The 19,760-nt window shown below is 31.3% G+C and overlaps 2 protein-coding genes and 1 pseudogene across 2 annotated transcripts; 1 reads left to right on the forward strand and 2 right to left on the reverse strand.

Moving 5' to 3' along the window:
* Positions 1–34: 34 nt before the first annotated feature.
* Positions 35–3,807, reverse strand: LOC129874774 (heptahelical transmembrane protein 4-like). The gene is made up of 3 exons (XM_055950127.1): positions 3,210–3,807; positions 2,034–2,331; positions 35–946 (listed from the first exon to the last, which is right to left on the reverse strand). The coding sequence occupies exons 1-3, from the start codon at positions 3,458–3,460 to the stop codon at positions 293–295; spliced, it is 1,203 nt and encodes a 400-aa protein (XP_055806102.1). The 5' UTR covers positions 3,461–3,807; the 3' UTR covers positions 35–292.
* A 7,329-nt stretch (positions 3,808–11,136) lies between these two features.
* Positions 11,137–14,416, forward strand: LOC129873569 (uncharacterized). The gene is made up of 4 exons (XM_055948687.1): positions 11,137–11,425; positions 11,581–11,876; positions 11,958–12,109; positions 14,028–14,416. The coding sequence occupies exons 2-4, from the start codon at positions 11,627–11,629 to the stop codon at positions 14,145–14,147; spliced, it is 522 nt and encodes a 173-aa protein (XP_055804662.1). The 5' UTR covers positions 11,137–11,425; positions 11,581–11,626; the 3' UTR covers positions 14,148–14,416.
* Positions 14,417–15,709: 1,293 nt separating this feature from the next.
* Positions 15,710–17,418, reverse strand: LOC129874336 (desmethyl-deoxy-podophyllotoxin synthase-like; annotated as a pseudogene).
* Positions 17,419–19,760: the final 2,342 nt, after the last annotated feature.

The raw sequence follows: 19,760 nt of genomic DNA on the forward strand, positions 1-19,760 counted from the left end.
TTGAGATCAATTTTGCTAATATAGGTAGGTAGAAGACGCAACACAAATACTTTTTTTATGGTCCAAGTACATCTAATTTTACTCCACGAAATGATTCTCTAAGATACTTGAATACAGATCGTACCAAACATAATACGTTATTACATATTGAGGCTCATCATATACTAGAGGATAAATCTTACATTTATTAACGAAGATGGGCAAACAACAACAAAGGAACAACACATCTTCTCTACATTTACCTACAATTGAACTAAGGATTCTCACTGACTAGTCAGTTCTTGAGTGGCTATTAGCACCCTTGCAGATCCCGCCACCTCAGATAAACCAATCCAGCGTGGTAATGAGTATAAGCCCCGGCCACCACGAGTACATGAAATAGTTGGTGGCTGTGGCCAGCAATGTCAAACTTCCCGGGCATCCATCTTTCCGGAACTCTCATAGCATATACCAGTGCTCCAATGCCATAAAATATGCCCATCAAAAGTTCATATCCAGTCGTATGAAGCGCCTCAGGTTGGTGCCAAAACAACACCAGCTTGTGCAGGATAGGTACTGCACCTGACAGGCCCATTCCAAAGAATAGAGATGCCCGAATAACTCGATATTCTGGGGTCTGGAACACAGGAAGTAGGGAACCCAAGATTGTGCCAATTCCCAGGAGTGTAATAAATCCCAGGTACAGATTGCAAAAGAAGGGGTAACACATGAAGGAATAATATACGGGAGGATAAAATGAAGTTGATATCAGGGCAGCGATACCAGCATAGTCGAGCCTCAGCATGATGTATGATAAACGCTCTGAATGGCAAGAAAGTAAATGACATGTGCTGCTAGCTAACAAGCAAAACATCGCCCCACCAAGGAAGGCATAGAATGGCCAGCGCGTTATTGGTCTCAACAGCAATGGTGCTAATATATTTGCCACATCTTCCTTTACACTCCGCTGCGAAAATTGAACAATAGTGAAATATCAATATCAATATCAAAACTTGACTAGACCATTGACTGCTCCTGCCATTCTTGAAATCCAAGTAATTTATCATTGATTATTTCAAAATCGGTTACTTCTCCTAAGGGTTAGAAGCAACCGTAAATAGAACTCAGCTCTCATGCATAGAAGCTTAGTATGGAGCATCACTTGAAAAGGCATAAATAACCAGAAATAATTTGTTAACTCCTGTTTTCAGATTTATCAAACTACCATCCTTCACTCAATTTTTCATATGCAAGCACTTCTAAGGTTGGTGGGATTTCACTGGGTAAGAAGTTGTTGTAAGCACTTCTAAGGTTGTTTGGCTGAATCTATCAGAATAGGGCGGGTCCAAGTTACTGAAGGGACGGACTGCGAGAAGAAGCCTTAGAGTAGCTAGTTGATATGCGATGGCTTTGTGGAGAGATCCACATTAGACATAACATTATTACTACTTAATTATGTCAGCTTTAGTAATAAAAGAATTACTACATTACTATGTTTTCAGTTTTGATGAATTGATTTACCTTCCTGTATTATGAAAAATGAGTGGGGGTAGGCAGGTAGCAACCCAGCCCAGCCCCATAAGAAAAAATCAAAAAAATCAAAAAAAATTAAATACCATAAACACGGCCTAGAATGAGTAAAAGTAAACCTCAAATTAAAGACAATCTTATCGATAACTATCTGAGCAAGGACAACTTGGTAGATTACATTTTTCAGGACTGAAGTATTAAAAGCAGTAATTTCATTTGGAAGAATTCTTATATTTAAGCATCAGTAATAACTCCAACTTTCTAACAGGTCCATGTCCTTTTTTTCTTTCTTTTTCTAAGGATACGTGACAGGTCCATGAGATACAGACCCCATTATAGATTTGTGAATTCCTGGCCAAGCAAATTCATCTTGATGGCTTTTATTACAGATTGAATAGTACCAGTCAGAATCAATAAGATGAAATCAAACTAAACAAGCAATACAATGTATCTGAATAATTATGGTGATTTCATACATGCGCAGCAGGAAGATATAAACCAGTAGTTGAATAAGGCATTCTTACCAGTAAGCAGACATCTGTATGGTTGCTGTGGGAAAATCGCTCCGGCAGACAGTTCGTCAGGAGGTCCATAATATGCCAATTAGAGGGGGAGCGTAGCAAACCATCTCGAAGTTTGTGCAAATCAGGCATATGCGGCAAAGAAGGAAGACAAGTCAAAAGTTCTGCTTGTAATTTGTGCAAATCAGCCTTCCTCAGCACATCAGGCAGATTCTGTAAGGACATTAGATCTACAACCTTGGGAACTTGGGTTGCAGTATAAATGGTCAGCGCAAGGAAGAGGAAGAACCCTATCAAATGCCTATAACAAGTAGAAAAATCAAGATACTGTTCAGTAATCTTTTATAGCTTCTTTTTTTCCAATTAGTATGTTGGGATCAGGATAGTATAGACTATAGACAGAACATTTAGCAAACCAACAACATAAAGGAACCAGCAATAACATGAAATAAGAACTGAAGGTAGAATATTTGTTCACATGCTACGACAGCAGTTGCCGCTTCAGTAAAGGTTTAGTAAGGAAATTCAAAGAGTAAAACCAAGATTTTACCCTTGTACCTAAACTCCTTATAAGGCACAAACATTGAATGCATAGTTTACTCTTTGAATATGAATTAGAGTCTTTTCTTAACTTTGTGGCATTGGCGTAGATCAGTTTTGGAATTGTTGCTAACTATTACTACACAATGATCCAGAATAAATGACTGAAGTAGCATTCTTATCCTTGGTCAGATCGTTCAGGAAACACTTCATGTAATTAGCATCAAATTTCTATTAAGCATAACAATTGATCCAATAACCCTTTCAAACAAAGAAAAAAAAATGCTACATTTTCAGCCAGTATAGATCCTCATCTTAGAACAGAAGCTAAATGACTGATTGACCTCTTTTCAACAAAACTCAAAGTCGCTTAAGATTGCAGAGTGGCTTATACTGCCCTCAACAATGAAGTTGAACAATTTTGTGTCCAAAAGTCAAGACCTCTATTCATAAAACTTATCGCAGAGCATGCAATCCTTTCTAATCTATAGCACCAAACATAAGGGAAATAGTCATAAAATCAAATCAATTAAACAAAGAATGCAACAGGAAGAAAAGACTCAAGTTGAACTTTACCCTGTAAAAAATGAAAGCAGAATAATAGTATGATTGTTAAAAGTGAAGAATGGGAATTCTTACGTCCAAACATTGAGGGTCTCATTGTGAATTGTGAAGATGCTGAGCAATGCCTGCTTCAATGGCCATTCGGCCCGGTAATGACCCAGAATGTATTCGTTGTCTTTCAAATACCCAGGCAACGAATGATACTCCACAAGCTGGTACTTCACTTTCTTCCACAATCTATTCCCTTTGCCTTCCTTCGAAGGAGACAATAATTGATTATCCTCCCTTGACTCATCATCAGTCAATTTCTCTTTGCCTTTACCCATCTTCACACTCAATTTGTTAAGAAAGACAACACACAAAACGCTGTCTAAGCAGAAGAAACCAACAGATCCAAGTCCTAAAACAAATACAAGATTACCATTCAAGAACGTGAGGAAGAACCCAACAGGGATGGGATTCTTGATCGTAGAATCCTAACCCTTAATCTTTGGAGGAAATTAGGGGATGGGATTCTTGAAATGGAGAAGAAGGAGAAGAAAAGCTCCTCTAGGAATGAAGGGATGTAAACAAATTTAGGTGGAATTCAATTTCACAAGAAAACCTCGACGTGGTCGATGCAACATACTTTTAATACAAGACGCAAAAGAGAGGGAGAGTAAATTGAGAAAAGGACTCATTAGATCCTTTTATTCTATTTTTAAAAAATATCTTTTTTAATTTTATAGAGCTAGGAAAAGGTAAATATGAAATTGAAAAAATTTAGATAGTAATCAATTGAAATTTTCATTAATGAAATTGTTGTCACTAGCATCTATCGAATCTTTTAAAAAATAAAGTCTACATAAATATTATAATTTTTAGATTTCCCCGATGAAAATACATAGAATTATGTTGTGGCTCTTTAGCTGATGACATGCTGCGGAGATGCTGATATTATGGTTTTGGCACGATTGCTGCCAACGCCAGATTTGTCAAACATATAATTACCAAATTTATTTGTCCTTGGTGCTTACAAATTGCATGGCATATTGTATGTTCTACACAATTTTTTATTATTTAATTTTAAAAAATTAGCATATTCACATGTTATTTAAGTATTTAATTAATCCTATAAAAAGTTAAGTAATATAATTTGATTACGGTAACGAAAGGTCATAAATCTTTTTTTTCCTTTCCTAGAGAGCGATTTATCTGGATATGTAATTTAAGAAATAAAAATAATTTCACGTACTTAAAATATTATTAGAACTTGTAATATTAAGGGTATGATGGAATTTTTAAAATTATAAGAGCATGTTATTTATTAAGTAGAAAAGTTAAATTTAAATAATTTCAAATATGAAAACATGACTTATTTTATAAATATTTTACTCCATGCCACTTGTCAAGCGCCTTTTACTTCCACTACGTCCACACGTGTTTTCTCTTTGACTTTTTTCTTATAATTTACTCCGCTTACCTGAATAAAATAAAACTATTTAAGGAATTAAGACAACACATTTAATTTTTTAGAATAAATTTGGATATCTCTCATTATTAAATTTATGAAAATGAACTTTATATAAATATAACCTAGATAATTAATAGGATGAATCAAAGTGTTTTTAGTAAAATAATTCATGAAACTTTTAAAAATTATAGATGTAAAACTGTTTCATTCTTGAAATACTATTATAATGATTCTTTTAACTTTTGTTTTTGACGGGAATGAAATTGTTGCATGTATTGTGGTTAAATATGCAAAGTCTAAGACCAAAAAAAGAAGATATTATCATGGCCCATGGGTCAGTGGAACTTGGCATATTCCAAACCCAGATGATTTATGATTCTTTTGGACCTAATTGTCACGAACAACCACGTATCATGCCAGGCACTATTTGGCAATATTTTGCCAATGTAAGAGGCTTACATAAAAAGAAGACTTAGCTCTTGGTGAAATATTCTAGAGCCATGGAAAGTTATTTTGTTTTGGGGAAAAAATCGAGATATTTATGAATTTGGTAGAAAAATCAATTAAAATGTCTTGGAAGATTCTAGGGACACAAAGAATTATAGAGATCGAGCGGACTTACTTGTAAATATTGAAAGACTTGGATATCAATTAATATTTACGCAATAATTTCTAGGCAAATAGTATGGTTATGGATTATAAGTAAATCATTGAAGTCTTGAATAATATATAAGCTTTCTTTTGACAAATTTCTCATCTTTCTTATTTAGTAATTATCTTGAGTGTACATGTAAAATCGTCAGCAAACTGTCAAGTGTCGTATAATGTGCTAGTCAAAGTCGTGAGTCACGACATAATGCTTTGTAAAACAAAATAGAGTGGGGTTTATACAACAAGATTGTTAATGTATTCAAATTTTGAAGTACATTAGAATATCAGTTAACGATCATTTTAAATAGATTACACATTTAGAAATAATACGTATCATAAAATTTTCTTATAATAATACGCATCATTTCAAGCTTGTGTTATTCAATCGCTATTAACTATGTTCTTCAGATTTTTCATGCTTGCAGTTGCAGTTGTAGTGGTGATTGAGGACTTGATTTTGTTCATACGACCTCTTTTCTTGTTTACTTTGTTAACATTATATCATTTTCACTTACTATTACCACAACATTCAACTGCTAATAATCAAATCTAACGAGTTAAGCTAGGATGCATGTCCTTAATTAACTTCATACAAATTAAACTGTACCATTTTTTCGATAAACATTATTGCCATTCTTAAATTGTTTCAGTGTTTGATACGGTACCACTCGTGAAACTTGTATTCTACAAACCATGTTATATACACCTAAGCATTAATTCATTGAAAAGAAAAGCCCAACAAACAACAAGGATTTTAATGGGACCTTTTCGAAAATGGTTGGTTAATGAAAGGTCTTTTTTTTGTCATAGTTCATAAATGGTCCCTTAATTATGTGAATTAGATTTACGTATAATTCATGCACTTCAATTTTGTGTGTTAAAATCTGCAAAAAGAAACAGAGGTAGTATGGACGGTACGTTATTGCTACCATAAAGCTGCCCTTTCTCAATAGTTTTGTGGAGGGAAGACATGATGTTCATGTACGTTGCTCACTCAGAGTACAATTATGAGAGCATGAAGTGCCAGATGATGCCTGAACGTGGTGGTGTGACTTGAAGAATCACGAGTTAATATGCACATGTAAGTTGGGGGGTCACATTAAATCTGGTAATTAATTTGGCCAATTCTTTTGACCTGACCACTATACGGAAGTGCTTACATCCAGACCTAAGAATAGGGACACTAGCTAATTGCAATTTGAGGTTGGTTTGACTACGCAACTCTTTGTTCGTGGGCTAGCCCAATACCCGTGTGGAATCAGAATTTTGCATTAAAGGAGGTTTAATATATAAAGAAATAAACACACACAAAAAATTAAGAGAATTTAACATTTACTATATTTATAGGAAAAAAACATAATTTATATGATGTAATTTTGTATCATAGAATCCTTACTTCCACATGGCTCCGCCCCTGGGACTAGCTGCTTTCAATATCTACCATGTCGTATGCCCACATTCACCCATCACGTCGAAAGAGATGTTTTGACATATATAATGACATTATTTTACTTTCGCAAAACAGGCACAAGCACTACTAATTTAATTAATCTGCACTTGAGATTTTAAAAACAAAAGAAGTAAAAGGTCTGGAGTACAAGAAAAGTATATTAATTGTTAATTACTTATTGACCACAGAAAAGTTAGCTATCATGCCAACAATTAACAACAACTTGTGGTAAATAACATGAATTAGTAAATGGTGTGTTTTAGCACTTTGGAAGAAAAAGATTCTTTATTTTATTACTTGTATTTCTTGGCATGAAATCGTTGGAGAGTAACAGTTGAAGAGCCGCCACGTTAACTCACAAGTATGCACTAATTAATTTTTTGGTTCTATATTTTCCTCTATAGTGGAACCTTTTGACTCTTAGGAGTCTGCTATATCTTCTTCTTCTACTTACATTTTTCTACTCTTTATCTTTTGTGATACCAAATTAAGAGAATGGTATGGTCACCAACTAACTAACTATTTGCACTAACGCCCCTCATTTTCACAAAAAAACCAAACAAATTATATAGACCCTTTAATTCATCACACTTGTTACACATGTACATTATCTTGCTATTAAATACGACAAATTATAAATGTTGGTTAACGAACTTGGAGCAAATAAAATTCCCTTACTGGAGCACCCATTTGATTGAATTCCGTTTTCATTCCGTGGAAGTCCTCAGCGGAGGAAAAGGCCGTAGGTGATGGCACGTTCTGTTTCTTATTTAGAAAGAAACGTTTAAACACTTGATGATAAGAAGTGTTGGATTTTAAAGGTGTGAATGAAAAAAGAAAAGTTGTGACATTTACAAAAGATTGTGCCTTTTTCAAAGGGTTGTGATTGTTCCGAAAGGTTGTAATTTTTCGAAAAGTTGTGATCATTCCGAAAGGTTTTAATTTTTTTAAAAAAAAAATTATGATTTTTTTTAAAGAGTTGCGACTTTTCTGAAATGTTGGGACTTTTGTGAACGATTGTGACTTTTCCGATTAGCCACAATAAGCATTTGTTCACACTATCCTTTGTTGTCTATACATAAAAGATTTTCCTCTCATTTTTAAACATTGAATTTCTCCCTCTTCTGCATATATTTTCTTACAAACAAAGTTGAGTCTTTGTGTGATTTTGTTACTGATTTTTGAGTTCGCTGAAATTATTGAAGTTTGAGGTACCGCTACTTCTTTGATAGTTTATCCGTTTTATCTTGGGAGAAAATAATCCAAAACCTCGGATACAGTGAGGGGATTAAATTCCTTAAGGACACACAGTAAATTCTGTGGACTCAGATACTTCTTTTTCTATTATTATTTTCATCTTTATAATTTTTAATTTACTAACCTTAACAGAGAAGGAGGAGTAACAAGAAAGAAGGGCGTCGAAATTTCTATTGGTTCCCTATCAGATGAAGGATATTGTCCAGCAGTTTAATTAGTATCTACTGTATTGACTAATAAATCCACATTAATATGAAGTCCTACACGACCCAACACACGATAAGGCCGCTAATATGTTACCTTCTTTATTCCAAAAAGAATGGTATTGTTTTTTATAAGTCCATGTAAAATAAACTTTCGTAATTAATTATAATTTGATAAATTATAATAGTTGATAATTATATTATTAGTAATTTCATTAAAATATCGTATTAGGATTTTGGGATAATGTATTATCTACTTCGTTATAAAAAGTTAAGTATGTTTCTAATTTATTGATATTTTTAATAGTGTTTAGAATTTATCAATATAAATCATGTTTAATGTTTTTTTTAGAAAGAGTGAAATATATTTTTCAAAAACTATAATCAAACACATGTTAAACTTCACCAAAAACAAACGCTAGCTTTGTAGGCATTTGACAATAGATTCCAAATATTTTTCACTTTAGAATTTATGGAGTTGGAATGTAATATAAAGTTGTGTTTGATTATATTTTTTGCAAAGAATATTTAAAATAATGTTTGTACTAATACAAATATTCATAAATAAAAAAATGAATTGAAAATCATGTTAGTTATTTTATAAATTTAAAATACTAGTTCAAGTCAAATGTAGAATTTTCCTGGCCTTAAAAAAACGAATATTTTTATGGCTAAACAGCTCCTTAATTAACCCCGATTAAAATAAAGATAAAAAATGAATAGTACGTAGTAGTATTGTAAAAACTAAAAAGTAGCAGTTAAACTGTAGAGCTAATGGGCGGAGTTGCTGAGGCACATTCACGACCCTTTTTAATTTTGTTTTTAAGAGAATATTATCTTTTACATTTAAAAATAATTTATTTTTAATATTTATTTTATTCTTATAAAATTAAATTATAATTCATAAATATTTAAGACTTGCATTTTTTCTCTTCTTCATGCTAAACTAAATTGTGTACATAAATTTAAAAGATGACGGAATACATTGACAATTTTTTAAGCTTATCAATAAGTTTATTTAGACATTCTAATTATTATGACATATTTTAATTGAGCATTTAAATACGTAATAAATTATTTATGTTAAGCACTTGTTATTTATATTTTGAAAAAAGTTTATGTTCATATTTTCAAGTGTCCATTATGTAGATAAATTAGTCACATAATATATATATATATACATATATTAATTATTCCTTTTATTATACCCAATTGAAATAAACCCGAAGATTTAAAATTTATTGAGGCTAATGCGTATAGCTAACATATATTTTAAGTGATTAGTGTGTTTACATAATGAGTGTCTAAGAACGTGCACTGTTATTTTTTTCAAGATTTTAAAAAAGAATGCCTAATAGAAATATTTTTATCATGTGTTTTTTGATAATTATTTGAGAATCTAAATAAAATTTATGTAACTTAAAAGCATGAAAGTCCTTAAAAATATTGATTAAACTTGTATCCTTCATTAATAGAGTTTACAATAGATAAATTTGTCATTTACTATTTTTTCTCGAATTATTATTTATTTATTTTAAAAATTAAGGAGTCCTAAAATTTATAGTAAAAAAATATATTTAAAGAGCCCTAAAATATATGATATGAAAAAAAAATATTTTAAACAAGATGCACACAAAAGATGAAAAACAAAATAAAATTCTGTTAGAAAAATTAGGAATTTTTCCATCGGCCTAAAATTTGGCATAAAAAAAGGCCACATTTAATAATTGATCAAATATATTTGTAGACATCAAAAATTTGTAGGACTCTACGAGACGAGTTCAATTTAAGTTAAGATTTTTAAAAGTTACTCCATCCTGAACCCTAGCAGGATAATATATTTTTCTTTAAGAAGCATCTCAAATATCCTATAAACTCTGAGATATTCATAAAGAACATATCAAAATGTGGTCGAACTCTTCTTGACAATCAAATACTAAGAAGATCTACAAAAAAAATAATCACGGAGATCAAATAAATTACTAAGAGATCCAAATCATCTTAGTTCGAGAAATACGTTTCCAACGGCACTCGAATTACTACGAAGAAAAGAATCAAGGGAACAAACCAATTTGTACCCATATTATTTATCAAAAAAAATTATATTTTTTTATATTTTATTTGTGATTTCAATTTATTTCTCACCTCCTTAAAATTTGTTACAAACAATATTATTTTCTTTATATAAATTTTGTGGTCACAATATAACATGGATTAACATTCGACCTAAAATAGCCCACATTTTATTTTTGATATCTAATAGCTCAAATACATTTTCCCTCCTAAATATTTGTCATTGAATTGCCAAATATTGAGATCCTTTATGTTATCGTTACAACTAAAAAATCATTCATGACTTAATATTTTTATTAGCTTGTAGTAAAGTTTGTATATCCTCATTCTCATAACGATAAATTATCAGTCTGTTTTCTTCTGGCTTTATTCATTAATGTGTTTTAATATCAATGTCAGTAGTTTTGTTTTGAATTCAAATACGGAAATATATTTATACATTTCAAATTCTTTTTTACTTGAAGAGATCGTTACATACTTTCATACAAATTATAAAGTACAAAGAGAATTTAGGAGAGTATTCTGTTTGATAATTACAGTCACAAAAAGAGATAATTTTGAAAGGTTTTGCAAATTTTATCATTTAAATTAGGTTGGTTACAAAAAGTTTGAAATAAGAAAGCTAAATGTAATATGTCAAATCAAAGGATAGGTGATTGCTATAAAAATAATTGCGGAGGAAGATTTTTAAAATTATCCCGTAAATTTAATTTAATTTAATATTATTTTTAATATTAAATAATTATATAAAATAATAATTGTCAAATTAAAATATTAAAATATCAAATTATTTTTAATTAAAAAAGATTTAAAAATATATTAAATCAACAAAGGCCAAGTAACAAGAAGGAAAGAAGTAGAATAGATATCCTACGCCCCACCCCTGTTTTGTGGTTTGACAACAATTGGCCATGTAGCTCAGGTTGTGGGGTTCGGCAGGTGTATACTTTTCTCTTACGTCTCTCTATTTAAAGCTATAATCCCTCATTCTTCCCTTTCATGCTTTCTTCACACGCTCCCCCCTATTTCATTTACCACCAAATTTACTTCATTTTCTGCCACGCCTCCTTACATCATTATTCCCCTGTTACTACTACTTCTTCTTCCTACTCTTCAGCTCATATAATCTCCAAAAAAAACTGAAAACCGTGCCTGTTTTTTCTTCCCATATTGGTGATTGAATTTCCGTGTGGAATCTGCATCGGTGAGTTTGTACACTGTCAGAGTTCTCTCTGTCTTCATTCTTTTATTATTGCTTGACAAGTCAGTTTCGAGTAATCAATCATCTTCTTCTATTCATCTTTAACTTTCACGCGAAAAAAATAAAATTGAAAATAAATTTTGTGCATTTTGAAACAGTTTGCAATCTGCATTATCAATCAACCGGGCGGTATTTGACTTTAAGATGGGGAATTGCCAAGCGGCAGAGGCAGCAACAGTGGTGATTCAACATCCAGGCAACAAAGTAGAGAGAATTTACTGGTCTATAAGTGCACATGAAGTCATGAGTTCGAATCCTGGCCATTACGTGGCCCTTGTTATCACTTCTCCAACTGAGAGAACACACAATGGTTCGCCAGTGAGACAGCTTAAGCTTCTCCGCCCCGGCGATACTTTGCTTCTTGGACAAGTTTATCGGCTCATCGCCTTCGAAGGTAAAAATAATATACTATCTCAGTTTGTTTTTCTTTCAATAATTTCTTTAATTATGCATTAATCTGATCATTTTTTTCCAGATGTATTGAAAGAGTTTGCTGCAAAGAAGTGCGTGAAACTTGGCAAGTTACTAAGGGAAAGTGGAGGCCTTGTTCTCGATTCAAAGAAAATCTCCGTCGATCCTTCAGCAGTGCACAACAAGCCCAGATTGGTAAATGGAATTCCAGCTAAGGTAATTAATTGTTACAATTCCTTTAAGGACCATTTTGATTTTGATGTGTTTTAAATTTTCAGGTCTAATTTAAGTCACTTTCATCCTTTTAAATTATACCCAACGGCCTACTGAATACAGACTTAAATTACTGTTTGGATTTTCTCTTCTTTTGCATTCATTTTTAAATGATACTATAAGATTTTGTTATTCAAAAATTTGAAGTGAAAAATTGGCTTGCAATTTAGGATTCTGTTGTATTTGATCTATGTAGATTTGGTGATGCAAAGTAAGATCTTGATAACTTCCTTCAGTTGTCGTAATACAGACTATAAAGCATCTTTCCCTTCCGTAAAGTTGAGTGCATAAAGCTTATTAGCTCATATTAGTTGTGGATTTACCAAATCAAGACAAAGTAAGTTAAAATTTTTCAATTTTACCCTCTAATTTTTCTTTTTTGAAAGTCTAAACAAGTTAACAAGTTCCAAAAAGTTTCTTCTGTCAAAGGAGTAGATAAAGGATAAATTAGTAAAAGGGACGGAGGGAGTACGTAATACACAGAGACGTCTTTTGTACCTCGGATAGTGATGTTGGGTCTGCTTTCAAGTGTGTCTATTTACCTATGAAGTATGGCAATTGACAAGTGAGATTATAATTGCACCTATGAGGCCAATGATTATCTGAGATTTGATAGGAATAATTGGCATATTTGGTTGTTAGTATTATTTGTCTAACTACATTATTTTACATATCCCTGAAATAATTGTCTCTATATATAAACAGGGAAAATAATTTGTTAGGTAACCATCCTAAAAATGGTTCCTTGCTTTATTTTCTGCTAGTCAATTATTTTCTGAATATACTATCACATTGAAGTTGTTATTGGTGCACTTTCAAGGAATATGTATTCTATCTATTAGGCAGATAGATATCTGTGCAATTATTAAGCTAGCTCAAGTGAAGTAGCACCGTGAAGTTTTTAAAAATTGAGACTTTGAATCTTGTGATATTAAATTTAATGTTGTCCCACTAATATAGTCTTAAACTTGTCGCATATATATTAGTGGGACAACATTAGGGTCGGCGAAGATCAAAAGCATACGGATACAATTATAAAGCAGAAAGGCTGGCTAAAATTATGTTTCTTTTATTTACTTGCTTGGTTTTGTTAAATGAATAATGGAAGGCATGTGCTTTTCCTTGGTTAATTATGGAAAGGTATATTGGAATCTCCTATAAGAAGCCATTAAAATGTGTGTAATGAGACTATCTCTCTTGATCATTATAGCATATGTTTTTAATTCCACTTCCCAATTTTGCGGGCTTTATCTCTGTTGATCATAAAGGGAATCACATGGGTATTTCATAATAATTTGGGGAGTTGGAAGAGAAATTAAAGAATTAAATAAGAGTTTACCAGAATATCAAGTGGTTGTTAATAGTGTATACTGTAATATTATTTATGCTGATTCATTGTTAGTACAATATTAGATTTTAAAAAATATCGAAGAGAGACTGAATCTGATTTTTCGCCATCTCCAAGCAGAGTCCTAATCAGAAACTGTCGTTAGTCGCGTGACCTCTGGTTTAACGAAACGATTAATTGCTTAAAGAGATAATGAAAGTTAATTATATTCCAATCCTTTGACTTTGTAATATTCAAGGTTTAAGGAATATTGTGATGAAATTTGTGTGACTAGATCATTTGTTTGATAAAGTAAAAGTAATGGGGCGCCTGACAAAGCCGTGACGAAAGAGATTCTGTTCAAAGCCTATTGAGGAATTGGTCATTGGTAAATAGCGGGGTTGAAAGAACAGTCTCATCCAAATAGAAAGGCTTTTTATCCAATTGTTTTTTACTATTGGTCTTTCACTTTCTTCAGGACTCAGGAGTATCTTTAGCTCAAAATTCATGCATCTTTTGTCCACTTTTTTTCAGATGGAACATGAAACTTATCAACATGGAAGCAGTAGTGGGCAGAGAAGTGTGGGAAGACATCATGGTGGTGGGGGGCAATGGAAACCAGCCTTACAGAGTATTGCAGAGATTGGAACTTGAACTATACCCACCCACTCACTCCTATGCCTATGTCAATGTCGATGCATATTTTCCTACCTTGGCTAAGCCTTTCCCCAAAAAATAAGAAAAGATAGCAACTCAATTGTCCCTAGCGACTAGTACGTAATTAGTTTAGAAAATTACCCACTTTATTACTACATTAATTAATGGAGATGATGTTTGACGGATTCGCTCTAAAGAATTCCATGTGCTTAGCTGCTTATTTTCAAGTTCGACGTAATTAAAATAATTACCTGCTTGGCATCATATTATCATTTGTTTCTGGAAAAATTACTTGATTGAGTGTTTTTTAAAAATTAATTACTGATTTTAGCGATATTTTTTATTTATTACCATTTATAGCAATATATAATAATATTATGATAAATCTACACTTGTATTAAAAGTGAATTATGCATACAATATAAATGTATTATAAGTGTTTTAAAATATATATTATGTTTGTGTAGTAAGAAACTAACATAATGTATTATAAGTCTATTAAAATATGTGATAAATGTATTATCCATTTATAAAACTTGTATTATATATGTTTTATATATAGTTCTGTGCAATATGTATTAAAACTGTATTATAAATGTATTATAAGTGTTCAGTGAAATTATTTTTTTATTGCTATAAATAATAAATATTTTCTTAATATTGTATATTTATCTAAGTTTCCTTTGTTTCTATTCTCAAAATCTTTGTAAATTAAGCTATCAACTAGTTGAAGTTAATTCCTAAATGGTCATTCATATTGCAGTTGATCCATTTGATTTATGGGTAAGCAATGGATGAACAATTAGCGGCCCATATTAGCTACTATAAACTTAAAATAAACCCATTTTGATCAATTTCCACATCATTCTTTCTGGTTTTAGCCAGTTAAGTTGTTAGGAGGAATTCTAGGGATTTTGAATTTAAATTAAATAACTATGTGAGGCACATCTAACTCATCCTTTTAAGGACCAATAATATTCTAAATATAGAAACATAAATTGGGTTCTTTATGTTTTAGCATTTGCGTAACACCAACACATAGTTGTAATACATGTATCTTGTGTTTTGTTCGTTACTAATACAGAACGAGATGCGATCACAAGCTATAAAAGAAAAAAAACCATTGTTACTCTCTCCGTTCATTTTAACTTATCCATTTTGAATTTTTTTATGCACTCCTCAAGAAACAATAATTAATATGAGTATTTTAATACTAATTGATGTATAATTTTAAATCTTGAGAAATAATCAATTAATGTCGAGGAAAACATGAATAAATAAATAATATGTAGAGTAGCAACAAATGGTATCAAGCACACTGCTAACAACCAATTTGATTGATCCGTAATTTTGTAAGTATTAACAAAGCAAAGTGCAATCACAAATTTTTACACTGATAACAGATAAGTAGTAGATTTATAATAAAGCACAAAAATATATTTAAAGTATCACATTTTTGGAAGTTTTCTATATAAATTATAGGAAATAGTATTTTCCTTTTCTACTTTGGACCATCGCTTCGATAGTACACTGCTGAGATGATCCAATAATGTGCTGCATTTTCTCTTAGAGACCTAAGTTTTGCTCTTAACATTTGATTGTATTACTGATTGTCCAGCTTGTGTACCTCGTGAGAGTCTTGAAGTTATCTGTCAACTTTCACAAATTAGCTAAACTACAATTTCTCGTTGAATTTGGATCGGATATTCTTTTGAGCTTCTTTTGGCCATCTCCCTTCCTCTTCTAGTAGCCACTGGACAATCCCTCGTCTTATGTCCCATATCACCACACTTGTAGCAACCCTCCTTACCAGCCATGCATACTATACTTTGTCTGAATTCGAATTTCACATTTTTCTATAGCTTCTCTTGGTAGCAACAACGGTAAAGGTGGATGCATTCGTAGCGTCTCTTTGATAACCAATTTCATTTAATCTAGCTTTTGAATTTCTGATTCTGTGATTTTACTTTTCCCTTCAAAAACCTGTCTCACCTCAGCTTGTGCTTTTTCCATCACTTGTGGATTCTTCATCATTTCTGAAATTGCCCATTCTAAAACTGTGGATGATGTGTCTGTTCCCCCTATGAACATTTCCTGAATGTGTACAGCCATATGACAGACAGGCTTTTAGTTCAGATGAATTGAGCTGATATTAATCAGCAGTTATTTCGAATTAGGCAAAATGATAAAACATTTTCTCTATGCTCTATGATAAGTAGGCAACATATAGATTTGGTACATTAATACGATAATTTTGACATATCAAGCCTTCAATTGTAAGGTAACAAAGTCGTCATGAATGAATTCCATTCAGAAAAGGGGGATTAAAGGTTGAAAGAATGTACCAAGATGACAGATTTGAGAGCGTTTCTTGAGATGGGAATTTCTAAATCACCACTTTCTTGAACCCTAAGTAGAACATCAACTAAATCTTCCTTATGCAACATGTTACTGCTTATCTCTCTATTATTTCCCTTATGCTCTTCTATTATATCCTCAAAGATTTTATCAACCTTTTGGTGTACTTTCTCAAGTGCGGGCTTCACTCCACTTAATGAGTGGAAAATTTTCAAGAAAGGAAATAAATCTGGTATATCAAAACCTCCTGATAGATCTGTAATTGTTTTCATAGCTGCCGTAAATTCATCTTTGTGCTTGCATTTCTTACCAAATGCTGCCCTGGCAGTTTAGTTATTCGTCATCGAGAAGATCATTTCACTAATATCAATAGGAACTTGTGGCTGTGTCAAGGAAATTGCTTCAATAATATTCTCTACTTCCTCTTCCCTGATCGACTCAAATGATTGAACGCGCTTTGCACTTAGAAGCTCCAAGACACATACTTTTCTAAGCAGTCTCCAGTTAGCCCCATAAGGTGAGAATGAAAGGCTGGGGTTGTTGTTGCTTAGAATCAGTACAGAAAGAAGTTGTGGCCTATTAGCAAAGATTAAGTCATGGGTTTTCATTACCTCTTTTGCCACTTGTGGTGATGATACAATAACAGCAGAAACTTCACCAAGTTGTAGGTGCATTATGGGACCATATTTGTTTGACAAATTCTTCAAAGTATGGTGAGGCAGTGAGCTAGATAACTGGTGCAAGTTCCCAATAAGTGGAAGTTTTTTAGGACCTGGAGGTAGTTTATTATGAATCTTGGATTTTTTCCATAGCTTCAGAGCTATAGCTACAAAGAGAAGGAAGGCAATAAGCATAGGAAAGGTGGAGGGTTGAATCTCCATTATCATAGTAGAAGATCTAGAGTATCAGCTGGCCCTTTTTGTTGTAGAGTTGGACCTCTGTTTCTTTATTTTCTTTTTTTCTTCATTGAATGAAAAAAATTCTGATTGACCGTTTCATCTCTTAATTTATCAAAAAAAATAAAAAAATTAAAATTGCATGAATAACATATCATGTCTTTATTTTATTTATTTATAATGATTGTGACTTTCTGCCGTTCACAGAGTATTGAGCAGACTTGTTACTTCTCCCTTTCATATTAAGTGAATTTTTGAGGAATTTTTTATTATTTAATATAATTGAATTATTCAAAATTCAAGATAGATGTTTGAAACTTTTTTCATATTTGTCCTTTTATTTATTGAAGTTTTGTATTTTTTAAAAGATAAATCACACTACTTGCAAAGTTATATTTATGATTTTACAAAAAGCAATAGTGAAAAACATGATTCAAATTATGTCATTGAATGTTTTTCTGTGTGCATTGCTTCACAAATTCACTTAATATGAAATAGAGGAAATATAAACATAATATTTTTGTCCCTTTTTGCAATAGTTAAATAATCATATTTATTTTTAATTGATTAAATGGCATAGGGAACACAAGAAATTGAGGAATCTTTTATGATGATTAATGTCGGGCCGACTCAATAAAATTGGGACCTAAAGATAAATTTTAGAGAGAGCCTTAATATATATATATATATTTTTTAAAAAGGATCCTCATATTTATTTATTTTTAGGAATGCGACTATTTAATTTATTTAGGAATTTTTGATTATCGGAAATATGTAATATTTTTCATCAGTTTCTTCTAGATTTTCTTCTTGGATGTTATGATCATAACTCAACTCTACTAATGACTTATTCATTTGAAGAACATCCTCCATATTTTTCAATTTAAGATTTTTATTATTTGTTAAAAATCTATCAAGTGCTTTTTTTGGGATTGATTTAGTTCTTCAATTTTTCTCTTGTTCTCTCTTTTTGTAAAATCGAAATCATATTTTCTAGTTGATATATTTAAATTGACTTAATTTTAATAATAACTAAAATAAGAATATATATACTTATGAACTATAAATATCAACAATGACAAATTTTCAAGAAAAACTAGAAAATAAAATTAGAATAATAAAACTTAATTCAATAATTTGATAAATTGATATAACGATATCGAAAAAGTAATGTATTCCTTCAATATAATGGTTGCTTGTTGGCTTGTTGCACTTCTTAAAATTTTGAAAAAGACATTGAAAAGCAAATTTTATTCTTTTGTAAACAACAATAATTCAATAAGTTTTGTAGGAGAGAGTTCAATATTAAAATAAATAAAAATAAAATAGAGAATAAAAAAATATAAGGTAAATAATAATATAAGCTCAAATTATTAGAAAATAAATAAGAATGTATAATTTTCCACATAAGGAAACTGTTCCCAAAAATTATTTCATTTCCCTAAAAAAGTGGAAACTAACGATCCTTTGAATATATATATATTTTTTTATTTATTAAGTTTTTCTTAAAAAATATATAAATAATTTTTAAAAATATGGGAGCCAAGTAATGACCGTAGTGGCCTAGGGGTTAAAGACGGCCATAATGCAAAATGAAGACCTATCAAATATCATTGACTTAATCCTCGTTCAAGCATGCGCCTTCCATTCTTCTTCATTAATTTTATCATTTTGTTGTGTTATTTTATTTATTTATTTATATATAAGTCCCAAGGTTTTAAAAAAGAAAATCTCTTGATTGATTTTTCTTGTAGTAGTTCATATTCTTATTTTAGTTGGAAAACTTCTTCTTTTTCTTTTTATTGTCGAGACAAATTGAAGGCAAAGGTCCATAAAAGTACAACTATCAATAATATAATAAACCTACAAAAAGTCTTTTAAGGAAAATAACATTTGAAAAACATATGCCAATGGTATTCTTGTAACACATATTAAGTCATATTGAGCATATTTATTGGAACCTCAAGAGAGCGAACAATATTATGATTAAATTTTTATTTTATCTATCATAGTAGCACATCATTGATTGCAATTTTTATCGCCAATTTCTCTTTGTTCATTTTAGACACCTCAAGTAAGGTTTTGATGTGTCATTTTGACATTTTTTTTTTATAATTACCCAAATATCTAAAGTGTGTGTAATACACTTGCCGCTGATGTGTCAAAGTGACCAATTAAATGAAGAAACGTGACAAATATATCAAAAATAATTTTAAAATAATGACTTTTGATTAGAAAAAAGTGGTCATTAACTTCGTTTAATTGATCACTTTGACACATCAGCGGTAAGTGTATTACACACACTTTAGATATTTGGGTGATTATAAAAAAGTATCAAAATGACACATCGGAACCT

This window comes from Solanum dulcamara, chromosome 11 (assembly GCF_947179165.1).
Source record: "Solanum dulcamara chromosome 11, daSolDulc1.2, whole genome shotgun sequence".
Taxonomy (NCBI): Eukaryota; Viridiplantae; Streptophyta; class Magnoliopsida; order Solanales; family Solanaceae; genus Solanum; species Solanum dulcamara.